The sequence below is a fragment of the Notolabrus celidotus genome, chromosome 23 (genome assembly GCF_009762535.1).
Source record: "Notolabrus celidotus isolate fNotCel1 chromosome 23, fNotCel1.pri, whole genome shotgun sequence".
NCBI classification, from domain to species: Eukaryota; Metazoa; Chordata; class Actinopteri; order Labriformes; family Labridae; genus Notolabrus; species Notolabrus celidotus.
In genome coordinates this window covers 5,084,319-5,099,356 of record NC_048294.1, presented here as the reverse complement: position 1 = coordinate 5,099,356, position 15,038 = coordinate 5,084,319, and the positions used below count along the sequence as shown (strand labels likewise).

Below are 15,038 nucleotides of genomic sequence, written 5' to 3'. Positions count from 1 at the left end.
TTCAAATGAAGCACTGGATTTTGTTGCAAGTATTTCTTTGGGAGGAAAAGGTGTGAATTTGGAATAAACGAGGAATATCTCAGGGTATCATTTTCAGTGTTTTGTTGCTGAATCAGTAAAAATGAAAGCCAAAGGATGAAGCTGACATTACTGAGCTACAGGCAAGGTCATGAATCTATTTGGTTCCCTTCAGAGAATGACATCTTTTGAATCTTTTGGACTGAACGGTGTCACGAGGTGGAATCATGAGGAGCAGGTCCCACAGATTGAAACATTTGAACTTTGGATTTGCATGGTTCTAAATCAGTTTGTTAAACTCGTCTTTTTGGTGAATGAAGTGTGACTTTCTAACCTACGAGAGCATCTCTGACATTCATTTGATATCACTTTATGGGGCTGAGCAACAGTAAAACCTAATCTGGTGACATTACATTAAAAATCTAAAGCTAAAATTACGAAATCTAGCTTTTGTCCCTTTTATGACTGACATCTTAGGAACTTGTTGTGCACCCTAACATTTTTACTTTCAGATATCTGCCTTTTCATTTCAAACTTGACTGACTCTTTCCTCCCAAATTGGTTGTATCGGTCAAGAGAAGCAAGAGCCTGACAGCTGTACTGGACCAAAAGGCCTGCGCCATGTTTTTTTTCTTTTTTGTATTTAGCTCTTTAACCCCCTCGTTCGATTCAAGGGATGCAACCTCTCTGTGTGTCATGCCGTCCACCAGATGGCACTGTGAGTCCACCAGAGACCCCGGTGGTGGTACATTCCTTCAGCTTGGTCCTCTGCAGACAAACTTGTGGCTGCAGCCTTGAGAAAGTTTTCCTTTGGAGGAAAAATCTCCTCTCTGTGGGTTGAATAGTTTGATTATACATGCTGGAAGTGTTCATTCAGATAGATTATATGACTGGTAACGTCAAGCTTGACCGGCACAAAAATAGATTTGGTTTGCTTGGTTTGGAGAGTTTGGACTCGGACTGCATTGTGACTCGGAGCTGGGGCTTGAAGTCGTAGTTTGACCTCATTTTGACCCCTTAACCTGCACCATAAGGACTCCTCTGAGGTCCTCCTGACTTTACTCCTGGTCAACAATGAGACCAAGCTCTTCTGGATCTCTGCTGGTGCCTTTGTCCCCATAAAGTTATTCACTCTTTGGGCCTGTGGAGCGCTTTATTCTCCATTTTTGGTGTGAAACCAACATTTTGACCCCGAATAATTCAGTTTTTCACGTGAAAACTGAGCCGATCTTTCCGCCTGTGAGGTCAACTTCTGTCGTAGTCTGCCTTCTTGTCATCTGTTAAGTAGTGCACATCGGTGAGGGGATAAGGCCCGTCACTCGAGACAAGTCCTGCAGCAATACCAGCCAATAAGAACACTGCATCGCTCTCCGAAATTGCGCTCGGCGCAGCGTCTGCAGGTTTGGAAAAGAAGACTCAAATGAGATAAGCGCACAGTCACACGCTGCTTGTGTGTTCTCTGGAGGCGGAGCTGTAGCTGATGAGCGACAGCTCCTGCTCCACCTCCGTTTCCGGCTCGGTTTCTGAAAGCATGCCGATGTTGTGGCACTCTGAGAGGCTCTGCGTCACTATCCCGATTTGCGTCCCGTCGTCATCCGTCATGTCGTCGGGGTCCACCGCCAGCCTCCCGTTGTCCCCCCTGCCACCGTTGCGACAGTTACTGTTGCGGTCCATGCCCGCTTTCCCGTGACTGCCCATCAGAAGAGGGGTCACGCTTTGCGACTGGCACGGCGGGGGGACCAGGAGGGTTTTGCAACTCTGTCCGGCCGCGTTGGCCCCCGCTTTGTACTGACACCTGATGTAGCTGGAGAACGCTCTCCTGTAGGTCTTGTTGAAGAGGGTGTAGACCAGAGGGTTGACCCCCGAGGAGATGTAGCCCACCCACACGAAGACGTTGAGGAGGTCGTTGAGCAGCGACTCGTTGCAGGAGTCCCGGCACAGGACGAAGGTGACATTGGTGATGAAGAAGGGACACCACATGATGAGGAAGAGGAAGAAGACAATCCCCAGGACCTGAGGGAGGGAAGCACAACAAGAAAAGAAGAGGACATAAGAAAGGAAGAAGAAGGAAGACATCACAAAGATTGATGTTTTTTAATATCCTTTCAAGTGTGTCTCTTCTGTCGAGATTTTAATGTTTCATATGGATATCAGAGAGCTTTATAAATGTGAATTCCAAAGCTGGCTACCCACTGTGCCCTCTTGGACTCCTGCGATGTTTTAAATCTTTTGACGCTGCAAAAAAAGTATCTGGCTGAATCTGATAAAAAAAAAGTTCTTTAAAGCATTTTAGAGGAGAAATCTGAAACTCTATTTTAAAACCAAGAGTCACTTTAAAGAATATGTTAGTCTTGGTTTCTAATCCTGAACAACTGCATAACATTGGCTGGCTATGTTGCCACAAAGAGAGCAACAAATTGGTTCAAGCTCTCAATATGAAAAGTGGGCGAAGAAGAGCAATATGAAACATGCTGGAGGACACTGCTTTGTTCATTACAAGTACAAAACAAGATTTTAAAGCTGCATATATTACTCATCTTATGTCAGAAGTTATTGGAAAGACTGTGCAGAATGTATAAGTGGTGGCTTGAATCCAAAAAAAAGAAGAAGAATTAAGGAATTATCTTCCAATTTTGCAAATCAGGTGAGTCCTGGAAGTTATTTTCCAGTTTACAGTTATTGTTGCAGTTCTTCAAGATCCAACTAACTTCCCTACAGCAGTATTACCGACCTGTAACCACAGACTGCAGAAAAGTTGGACAACATGACAGCTCCCTAAAATAGAAGCCAATGGAAGCTGCAGAATAGGTCCCTCCCATAGACTGTATGATAAATGGACGTAGTATCCGTGACGTCACCCATCTGTTCATGAGCGCTGTTTTGTAGCCAATTGTGGGCGGGTGCCATATTGGAAATGCTGAACTCGACTTAACTTTGTCCAAGCTAGTGTGAGGTAAAGAGGCAGGCCTTTAGCCTTTTCGCTAATAGCTACAGTTTGCCAGCCTGTCAATCAAGTTAAGCTGTGTCCTTATATGGGCAAAACTTGAAAGTTTAATATCTTCAAAAATACAGTTATAAAAAAATTCACCCCCCGTGCCGATAGAGAAATTAGCTCATTTTGTTGTTCCAGGCTGTAAACATGTTTATTTCTGCTGTAAAGATCAGCTTCTTTGAATTGGTGTGTATGTGGTTTCCGATGTTTCTGCAGCCAGCCCCAAGTGGACGCTCGATGAACTGCAGGTTTTAGCACTTTCGCATGGGCTTCATATTTTGAGACCGGAGTTTGCAGCTTCTTCCCGCCTCCTCCATATGAACAGATGGGAAATGAGTCAGACTTTGAAATTGAAATACACGTTAAAAAAATGTCTCTCAAATACGGTTTCTGTTGCAGCCAGCCTCAAGTGGACACTCGATGAACTGCAGGTTTTAACATCTCCATATGGGCTTCATATTTTATGAACAGAGGTTGCAGCTTCTTCCCGCATCCTCCATATGAACAGATGGGAAATGAGTCAGACTTTGAAATTGAAATACACGTTAAAAAAATGTCTCTCAAACACGGTTTCTGTCGCTATCATTTTTTCTTATCAAACTGATTAAAGTCCATTAATTTTTCAGGGATGTTTAGGTAACTATGCTAACTATGCTAATGTATGGCTAGCCTGGGGTTGCGTCAATGTCTCATCTCACGCTGTCAGGATTCCATTTGGCAGAATGACCGGCTAACGATAAATTATCCCATTTATTATCCGGCTATCAACTTAATGTAAAAATAAGTTGAACAAAATATGAATTTAAGGATCATTTTATCCATTTAAAAATGTTTTATGTACACAGTTTTTTAAAGAAGTCCCTCCAAAACCATAAGTATAAAAGTTGACTGATAAAAAATGATACATAGTTCCTCAAAATCCGTTCTAGTCAGCCCAACACCCATCCCAATTTCCCCCTGCTATAATGCTACCTGCCTGCCCTGGAGACACCTTAAATCAGCCAGCAAGCACTCAGCTCCCCTCTTCTTATTCTCACCTTGGAGGCTCGCCTCTCGTTCTTTATGGCCTGCATCATCCCCCGTCGCCCGCTGCAGCCCGAGGCGTCGCTCCGTGATGTTCCCGCGGCTGGCGAGCTGAGCTGGGATGCCACCTCTGAGCTGGGGATGATGCTCAGGCTGTCTGGTGTGGAGACGCTGAGCAGCATGCTGGGCTCTGCTGCTTTCAGACAGCTCAAGGTGTTTCTTCTAGTCTGAAGACGTGGCGGCTTTATCTCTGAGGGAGAGGGGAAAGTGAGGTCGATGATGTATACTTTACAGCCTAGAATACCAGGAAGGTTTGTGGTGTGGATAATGTGGGGACGAGGTAACCATGAAATATGCTGCTGATTTCATCTCATCAAACACCAATAAAGTGAGATTGGCTTATTTTAAGGGAAGGAAAATATCTGAAATGTTAAATACAAGTCAAACATTCCACTCACGTTTCCTTGCTGTGTACAAGTCAGAAAAAATGTTCACATCATGCTATTTCATCTCCACTGAAGATCCCAGAGCTAAAGCCTGATTCAGGAATCAAACATTTATGTGATGTCCAATCTGATCGCAGAGATAACTGCTGTCTGCTCGGCACAACTTCAACATACTGATGGAATTAGCTTTGATATAATCAGCTTTTTTTGCCTTATCTACAACGTCTGACAGTTCAGTCTGAGGGACACAGATCGCTGCTTGCCTCCCGTGACTGCTCTTGCTAATCTGGCCAGGTGTTTAATGCTGAAAAGAATCACAATGTAGGTTTTACTGACTGTTTACAAGTCTTAATGCACAGTCAGTTTTGGAATTGGAGCCTATCTCTGTTAATTTTGACAGCTGTAATGAATAGTTGTTGGGGTAAAATGGGTAGATTTGTAATTTGAGCTAGCTAGCTAACAAACCAATGATTCCACTGCCACTCTGGATTTGAACTCTCCACTGGTTTTTCAGTTCCTGCTTTATTACGAAGCAGTGGAATGATTGATTACCAGCTCTTCTACATTCACATACCCCTAGAATACATCTACACAATGTTAAAACAGCATTTGAGGTTGCAGCTTAAGGGCCTGTGTCCACTGATGGTGTTTTTTGCACTGGCAGCGCCTACTTGAATAAATGCTGTTCAAGACAGTCTAGCTAAAGACCTCGGCTACCAGGCCCCTACCTCTGCAGACCTCCAGTGAAACACCTCCACAGTCAAGGCCAGAAATGCACGCAAAAAAAGTTTAAAAATAAAATGTGGTTGAACTTCCTATTCAACATTTCAGTCCATTTTTTTAATTCTAGTTGTGCAATAACATACCTTACTATCGATTCATAAGATAGAAGTGTAGGAGATAACATGTTGTAAATTTCTCTTATATTTCATATATTTTATTTTATATTCACCTCATCATTATTACTATTATTATTATTTAATTGTATTTAATTCAATTTAATTAATTAATTTTTTTTAACTATGTAAGCACATTGTTGTATTTTCCTGTCCTGTGTTGTAAGCTGCCGGAACAAATCAATTTCAATAAAGTCTATCTATCTATCTATCTATCTATCTATCTATCTGTCTGTCTGTCTGTCTGTCTGTCTGTCTGTCTGTCTGTCTGTCTGTCTGTCTGTCTGTCTATCTATCTATCTATCTATCTATCTATCTGTCTATCTGTCCGTCTGTCTGTCTGTCTGTCTGTCTATCTATCTATCTATCTATCTATCTATCTATCTATCTATCTATCTATCTATCTGTCTGTCTGTCTGTCTGTCTGTCTGTCTGTCTGTCTGTCTGTCTGTCTGTCTGTCTGTCTGTCTGTCTGTCTGTCTATCTATCTATCTGTCTGTCTGTCTGTCTGTCTGTCTGTCTGTCTGTCTGTCTGTCTATCTATCTATCTATCTGTCTATCTGTCTATCTGTCCGTCTGTCCGTCTGTCTGTCTGTCTGTCTATCTATCTATCTATCTATCTATCTATCTATCTATCTATCTATCTATCTATCTATCTATCTATCTATCTATCTATCTATCTGTCTGTCTGTCTGTCTGTCTGTCTGTCTGTCTGTCTGTCTGTCTGTCTATCTATCTATCTATCTATCTATCTATCTATCTATCTATCTGTCTATCTGTCTGTCTGTCTGTCTGTCTGTATATCTATCTATCTATCTATCTGTCTATCTGTCTGTCTGTCTGTCTGTCTATCTATCTATCTATCTATCTGTCTATCTGTCTGTCTGTCTGTCTGTCTGTATATCTATCTATCTATCTATCTGTCTATCTGTCTGTCTGTCTGTCTGTCTGTCTGTCTGTCTATCTGTCTATCTATCTATCTATCTATCTATCTATCTATTAAATGGGGTGTTCACTTCCGGTTTACTCAACATCGTATTCAACATTTTCAGTGTACATCTGCTGTTTTTTTCGTCGCTGTGCAAACTGTGCTGGATATAGTTCAACTTATGGAACACGCAATGCTTGTTAATGTCACTTTTCTATCACTGACCAATCAAAATCAAGAAGGGGCGGGACTTCTGATATCAAATTTGTTAACAGAAATATTGTGAGGTCTGTATGGAAGAGAAATTACCCACATTCAATTTTCCGAGGTTACGATCACCGGCTCTTAAGGTGTTGCTAATGCTATGACACAATTTCTATCACTTATTTCTATGCAATGGGTTGAACTTCCTGTTTAACATTTCACTCAATTTTTAACTCTGATCAAAAATTTAAAAGGGTGTTCACTTCCGGTTTAATATTTAATTCATTCATTGAGATTAATCAACATCGTATTCAACATTTTCAGTGTTTGACATCTGCTGTTTTTCATCGCTGTGCACATTGTGATGGATATAGTTCAACTTTTGGAACACCGCCATGCTCGTTAATGTCACTTTTCCACCACTGACCAATCAAAATCAAGAAGCGGCGGTACTTCTGCTATCAAATGTATTAACAAAAATGTCAGAGGTCTGTATGGAGGAGAAATTAACCACACACTGGTAGCTACCAAGGGAGGTAATTACTGTTGAGAAGGGCTCTGAAATTAAGGTCTTGGGCACTGCTAATACAAAAATGCCTTAAGCCTTAATTTGGAATGGCTACCATCAGTGATTAATCCAGTCCTTTAACTCCTGCTTTAAAATGATCTATGTTTTGGAAAGCTGGAAATGCATTGACTTTACTCTTAAAATGAACAATAGGTGCTGAGCAGCGATAGACACATCCTCCATTTTTAAACTGAAAACATCCAGCAACACTTGGACCACTACTGTGTTTACTCAACCATCTCAGGAGTGGATAACACAACAGGCAAAGCAATCAAGCTGTTTGTGCAACTACTTGGTTTAATTTGGGGATTTTAAAGGCTTGTGGAATGATTAAACCTCCAGAAAGAGAAACCCAGATAAAATACTAACATAAGGCACTTCAGACGGGTTATAAAAACAAACACCGATAACTGTTCTCGCCTTCTATTTGGCTATAAAAAGAGGAACATATGCGTATTGCTTATCGTTTATCTTTGCAATAAAAAGTATTTGTATGGATGAGGTTAAGATTTCTGCAGCTTTAAGTTTTATTAGTTCTTACCTTCTGAGTCTGAGGGAGCGAGTGTATTGATCTGAGGAATGCTGAAGGTGCTGGTTGGAGGCTGTAAAGTATTCGACATTGCTGGTGTGTGCAAAGGCTGCTGGGAGGAGGCTTTCGCCTCACACAGGAAGACAGTGGCCTGCCTCTGAAGCACCTGAGGGGCAAAGACAACAAAGACAAAGAGCGAAAAGAGGAAAAAGATGTGTGAGTGGAAGAAGAAAAGGAAAGTTTAAGGGAGGATATGAAGTGTTTGGAGGGCACACACACGGACGGACAGACACGAGTACCTGAATGGTGAGGCAGTATGTCACCACCATTATGACCAATGGGATGAAGAAGGCCACGAAGGAGCCAATCAGCATGAAGCGCTCCTCGTTGAGGACGCAGCTGCCGTTGACGAAGACCTTGTCCTCGTTGTGGAGGCCGATCACTGGGATTGGCATCGACACACCTTGAGACAGACAGCGAGACAGAGCGGTTGAAAGGAATCAATCATTTTCAGGATGTCATTGATGACTTTCTCTTCCTGTTACTGTGGGTCCAATGTTTTTTGTAATCCACAGATCTTCCTGATTCAGACAGGAGATATACATATCGCAACCTCCATTGTCAGGCTTGGAAACGCCTCCTCAGAAACCAATGGTTGACATCAAAGACACTACACCTACATCAAAAAGGGTCCATTATGTTGCAAACTACATCAAAGTAGTTATCTCAAATACTTGTATTAAGTTTGTTGTGTAAAGTTGGTCTCATTTCATAAGTTAGGTTGGCAAAACTTGAAATTATGGGTTTGAGGCTCGGCCAAATTATTTGAGTATGCTTCAGGGAAAGAACGGGGTCTCCAACTCAAATCTACAGGGGTCTTCCACACTTTCAATTCCCCACGTGGCGCCATCTCTCCTGTCCTGTGTGGATTTTATCGCCCTAAAGGTGTTGTTTGAGTATTGTATTGAAACTCTAGCTTCACAGTTGGTCAGTTGATGGTGAGTTGATTACCGGTTAATGTAACTTTAATTTGTTTAGTTAGTTTAATAAGGCGCGGTCATTATCATAGTTAGCCGCCTTGAACATTAGCTAGCTACCTTGCAAGTGGGAAAACGTGTGAATGATAAGTTATCTCAACAAAAACTAATCAGTTTGCTCAAATGTAAGATTTCTTTTTTTTTTCACAGATATGTTTATTAAGATTTTGTTAATTGCAAACAACACAAAACCAAGACAGCACACAGACAGTGACACACAACAACAACAACAACAACAACAATAGTACATATTATATTAAAATTTAAATGATAAAGAGAGGCGTAAATAAATTAATATTTATAAATAAATAGCAAAATAAAGTAAATAAATAATTGAGTAAATAAATAAATTCAAAAATTAAATAAAACTAAATAAAAATGAAAAACAATAATAAATAAATACATTGTTATTGGTCAGTCTGCCGACCTCAACATCACTTTTGAAAATTGCCAAAAAGGTAATCACTTATTCAGGGATCTCAGAGAGGTCCAACTCCTGCAGATGCTTAAAGAACGAGTCCCACACCCTGTGAAATTCCCTCAGGGAGCCTCTCACTAAAGGCTGATTTATACTTCTGCGTCTCCCCTACGCAGCAGGGGCTGACGCGGACATGAGCCCCACATACTTGTGCGTCGGTGTGTCCGTGTCGCGCAGCAATTCTCCGCCGAAACGCCTGAGGGCAGTGCGGTCTCTCTGATAGCCGGCCGCCTGCTTCCGGTCCCGCTACGATCCCTGTTTACTTTTCCACAGCTATTCAGAGCGTGTTATGTTAATCTACAGCTGATACATGTTGCTGTTTATCATACAGACATGATTACATGAAGAATAGAGAGGAGGAGATGAAATACACGGTCGATGTGCGGCCGATGTCCGGGATCCCGGAAGTGTTGTAAATGCGGGAAAGACAAAGCCGCCGAGCGGACCAATCACAGAGCTTGTGGTCCGCGTCGGCTCTACGGGGAGTTACATTTTGGAGGAGGTGCACGTCAGCTACGTGCGTAGGCCACGGCGTAGGTACGGGAGCTACGCGGACCCCCGGCGTAGGGTACGCTGTTGATTCAACGCAGAAGTATAAATCAGCCTTAAGTGTCTGATTCTCTCCAGCTTCAACAAAGTGAAGGATGTCCTTTAACCACACTATATGGGAAGGAGGTGTGGGGGATTTCCATTTAAGCAATATGAAGCGTCTGGCTAAAAGAGTGACGAAGGCCATGAAGGTGGTTTCTCTGGAAGAGAGTGGTGCTGTGGGTGGAGTTACACCGAACAGTGCCATCTTAGCCTTTGGTTCAGCGGATTTTCCGGTTACTTTGGACAGTACATTAAAAATAAAATGTAAGATTTCTAGGTAGCCTCAAAACTCAAAAATCTAGTGCCTTGAAATTTTGAGTATTCACAGCTTTTTTGTTTTAACAGTGCATCAAAGAAAAATAGATGCAAAGAAAGGTCCTTTTCTTTTTTTAATAGTGGAAAGTAGGGGATAATGGATGAATGCTTGGATGTGAAGGATGTAATGGTGATGCTTTCACAGTCGTCCTGGCAGTATTCCATCATAATACCATCACTAACACAGGAAAACTCACCCTCACTAACAGAGAAAACACAATGCTAAATTCCTACACCATTCCAAACATGCTTTTTTTTTTCTGTTTACAGGTAATAACGTGAAGAATCTTCACAAATGTTGGGATAATTACTCCTGGGACCAACTTAACTGTGAACCATGAAGTCAGTAAAAGTGAATGAGAGGTGGGAAAACCACCTGCTTCTTTTTATTTCATGGTTGAATTACCTTAAAACCAAACACGAATGGCCATTTTACTGATATAATTTGAAACTCATGGCTGGAAATTGCTAAATTGTTTCCACATAATAATCCCACAACACATTTGTTTTCTTATGAAACGTCACACGGCTTCATTTTCCGCTAATTTTCCCAAACAGAAAGGTACACCCATGCTGTTCGGAGCAATTTGGTTATCATCAAGCTTCAGTAGAATAACAGGTACAAGATTGGAAATGAAAGCTACACCTGTTATGAATCAATATGCGACTAGATTCTATCAGTGTGTAATGGCTGTTCATGGAGTTTTAATAGCTGCTTTGGCGCTGCAAGAGGACACCGACTGACAAAAGACCGAGGTGAGAGCGAGCCTTTAGAGGCCGAGCTGGTTTTCTGACCTATGATAATAACAGTGACTAATGTGCTGCTTCTGATTTCAAAGAGCTTTTCTGTTCAGAGCGATCCCTGACCTGAACTTGTTTTAGAACACCAGACACTTAGGACAAAAACAACTCCAGCTTTTCTTTCTCTTTTTTTTTATAACAGCTCTCAAGCTCCTGCCAGGAGGAGTGTTTCACAGACAAGTCGGGACATCATGGTCCTCTTATGCCCTCAGTGTGGGCTGGCATAATTCATTTAGGTGAAAGGTACATCATTTTCCCTTGCACAGCTGGTGATCGAGCCAATATCAAAACGCTATTTGGAGCAGTTGCAGCTCCCTTAATGCAATCACTGCAATCGAATGCACTCACACTGGCCAGTAGGATGAATTTGTTTGCATAAATGGTACACTTTTCCCTTTGTGGATGTCTGAAGTTATTATTCACTCACAGGGTTTTAAACGGTATACAGTAGACTTAAAAGGCCCGGTTCATCCTGATTGCAAAGGAGAAGCTTCTAGCCACACAGAGCGAATTGTAGTGTCCTTGGTTTTGCAGTCTCTGTCCTTGACATTTTCTGTGTTGCATTAGATGCAGAAAAAAGGCAACGACAAAGTATCAGTAGTAAACTCAAGGTTCGGACTCCACTAGAGAGGCGACCTACAGTGTAGTGAACCAACTTTGGCCTACTTCTAGTGCACTATTTTGGGTTGTATCTACTGGAAGGACACCCTTGAGGGCCTTTAAAACATTTTCCCCACTAGAGGACACTCTACCTTCTTGTATCTATTGGAAAAAACAACCATGTAGACACTCATGTTTTCTCCACTAGAGAGGTGACCTAAAGTGAAACAACCTTGGCCCATTTCTAGCGCACTTTTTGGGTTATCTCTACTGGGAGGAAACCCTCAATGGCCTATATAACATTTTCTCCACAAGCAGACACTCTACCATGTTGTATCTATTGGTGAAACAGCCATGTAGACCCTCATGTTTTCTCCACTAGAAAGGCGCCCTACAGTATAATGAACCAACTTTGGCCCACTTTTAGTGCACTATTTTGGGTTATATCTACTGGAAGGACACTCTCAAGGGCCTTTAAAAAAAATTCCTCCACTAGAGGACACTCGACCCTGTTGTATCTATTGGAAAAAACAACCATGTAGACACTCATGTTTTCTCTACTAGAGAGGTGACCTAAAGTGAAACAACCTTGGCCCATTTCTAGCGCACTTTTTGGGTTACATCTACTGGGAGGAAACCCTCAATGGCCTTATAACATTTTCTCCACAAGCAGACACTCTACCATGTTGTATCTATTGGAAAAAACAACCATGTAGACACTCGTGTTTTCTCCACTAGAGAGGCACCCTCGAGTGACCTGACTTTGGCCCATTTATAGCGCACTTTTTGGGTTTTATCTACTGGAAAGACACTCTCAAGGACCTTTAAAACATTTCTCCACTAGAGGACACTCTACCTTGTTCTATCTATTTGAAAAACAACCATGTAAACACTATAATGTTTTCTCCACTAGAGAGGCACCATAGAATGACCCAACTTTTGCCCACTTTTAGAGCATGATTTTAGGTTATCTTTACTGGAAGGACACCTTCAAGGGCCTTTAAAACATTTCTCCACTAGAGGACACTCTACCCTGTTTTATCTATTAGGAAAACAACCATGTAGGCACTCATGTTTTCTCCAACTAGTGGACACGTGTTTTCTCCACTAGGGGCATGGTAGTGGAGAAAACATTTACCATCCTTTATTCACTTTTGAACACATTTAGTGCAAATATCGTTTTTTCCATTGAAAGAACAACCTACGGATCACTATTCTGTTTTCTCCATTAGAAGAGTATGCTATTGGCTAATTCCAGGTTTTCCTCATAGGAAGAAAACCCCTGGTCCACTTTGTAGTATTTCCTCTACAGAATGAACCCCAGGCAATTTGTCTAATGCCAATTAAAAGAGCAGCCTTTTAAGCACTATCATGTTTTCTCCACTGGAGGGGCTGGAGAACAGAATTCTGTTTTTCCCACTAGGGGTAAAGGAAACTTTATTATGCCCTATGCAATAGAAGACCACTCTTAATGCATCTAACATTAATTTCCCATTGAACAAACAACTGACTGGCCATTATCATGTTTTCTCCATTAAAGACGAGCCATTTTCATATAAAGGAAATCTAAAAAGGGCTCAAACGTGTTTTCTCCATTGAAAGGAAACCCTTGCAAGCTCAAGTATGTTTTCTCCACTGGAATGACATCCTAGAAGGAAAATGAATATATGTTTTGGTCTGAAAGACACCTTAAGTTCCAAGTTACAAAGATTTATTCACCGAAAGATCTCCTATCATATCTTCTTAATTGAAAGGGAACCCTTGGGAACCCGACAGGGAGTTTAATCCCATTTTCTCCACTGGAAGGATACCCTAAACAGGACTTCCATGAATTCCCAAAACAGAAGGGAACATTTGAGGTGACTTTAACGTTTTCTACACTAAACTGTCACTGGAAGGTGACATTTTTCACACAAGGAGCCCACTGTAGTTGGCATTTACTGTTTTCTCCACTTCATCCTCTGCAAGATAGGACCAAAGAAGTCACTTTACCTCTTTCTTAACTGGGAGGGCATTCTGCACCACATTTTGATGTTTTCTCATTGAAGGGCACTTTGAAACAATGTCTCCCGTGGAAGGTCACCCAGGAGGGCACTTCATCAAGATGTTTTCAGGCTGAAAGGCACTCAAGGGGTTATTATATTTACTCCTTTCGAAGGACAATTGGCCCCATGTGTGCTTAAATGCAAAATATATTAGAATGATGAGTCATTAATCAAGATCTCCAGTAATATCACGATCCAGATGTGTGTCCTGATCCCTCTGGAAAATTAACAGACCCTCCTGACACCATCATTTTCATTGGGACCATTGCTTTGGTAGAAATGTAGTTCAGATAAATTGCCTCTTGTGAAGTCTGTTGATTATTTTGAGTACTGGGGGCCTTGAAGATGGAAAAGTTGTTTGTGACTTTTCTTTATGTCCTGTTAACTGAGTAAATAAACAATTTTTTGTACAAGTTAGATGGACCAAACTTTTCAAATGCATCGCTCTGTGACTTGAAGCTTTTTTTTTCTGACATGATTTAAAACGTAACTTTTGTCAGCCCAACGAGGGATTATATTTCATGCTGTGTCATTTCGACGGAAAATGCTGCAGATTGCATACCCTCGGTGTGAAATATTTATCTGGTGGAGCCAAAGCTGCTCTCCCACTTTGTAAATCCACACAGCCCACAATGGCGAAATAATGTGGTATGCAAACACACTCAGCTGTGTGGCAGATCACAGCTGTGGGGCCGAGCTGGCTGAGGAAGATTACATTACCAGCAGAGGGAGATCTGCAAAATCATCACTGAATGAGCTTCTTTGAAAAAGCCCTTATGAGTATTATTGTTTTACAGCCTAATCAAGAAAGAAAAAATACTGTATATTATATTAAATTGTATTATTTTTAGGAAATGTTTTATGATGCCTTTTTAAATGTAATGCAAAGCCATTGTATGAAATATTTACATGTAACTAAAGGTATTAAGAGGCAATGGTAGTCAGTGGGTTTGAAGTGTATGTCATGTACATGCTGCTGTCGTAGTGGACCTACAAGTCAGAGAGAAATAACCTCTGAGTCACCGGGGAGATTGGCTGCAGGGATCTTCTGTTGGATGTTTCGTTGCTAATCCTTCAGCATTGATCGCTGTAAGCCCTGTCAGACCTCAATCACAGCAGCATGGTGCAAAACCTTTAGCGGGGTCGAGGAAATGCCAACAGAAAAATGGGCGGATTTCTTATATTTCAAACACAGAGGGTTGTGAAGGGCTGCAGGAGAGAGGAGAGAGAGAGGGGGGGGGGGTTCTATCTTTTCTTTACTCTTAATCTGCTGGTGCTGCTTGCAAGAAGTAATCCTCCACGGTGCAACAACGATGCATACTTTGTTGTTTTGGTTCAATCAAAGGACAGTTTGTTGTGACAGTGAAGAAATGCCCTTTCTTTTAATGTTGTTTTTTGTTCATAAGACAAGTATGTAAGGAAGAAAGGTTTATTTATAGAGCATCTCTCAAGAACAGAGGTCACAAAGTGCTTCACAACAACAACAAAATGTTAAAAGCAACAAAAAAATGTTGAAAAGATGCATTCCTGTCCAGTAAAGGCCACCTTTTAGACGTGTTTTTTGGGG

General features: G+C 41.5%; 1 protein-coding gene across 1 annotated transcript in view; it reads right to left on the bottom strand.

The window, feature by feature from the left end:
• htr2cl1 (5-hydroxytryptamine (serotonin) receptor 2C, G protein-coupled-like 1) overlaps positions 1 to 15,038 on the bottom strand; it is a 110,305-nt gene continuing 95,267 nt past the window's right edge. The window contains exons 6-9 of the mRNA XM_034676063.1: positions 7,904 to 8,067; positions 7,617 to 7,770; positions 4,048 to 4,283; positions 1 to 2,031 (exon numbers count right to left, since the gene is read on the bottom strand). Of these exons, the coding sequence (XP_034531954.1) occupies positions 1,456 to 2,031; positions 4,048 to 4,283; positions 7,617 to 7,770; positions 7,904 to 8,067 (1,130 nt within the window). The 3' untranslated portion in view covers positions 1 to 1,455. The remainder of the gene's footprint in view (positions 2,032 to 4,047; positions 4,284 to 7,616; positions 7,771 to 7,903; positions 8,068 to 15,038) is intronic.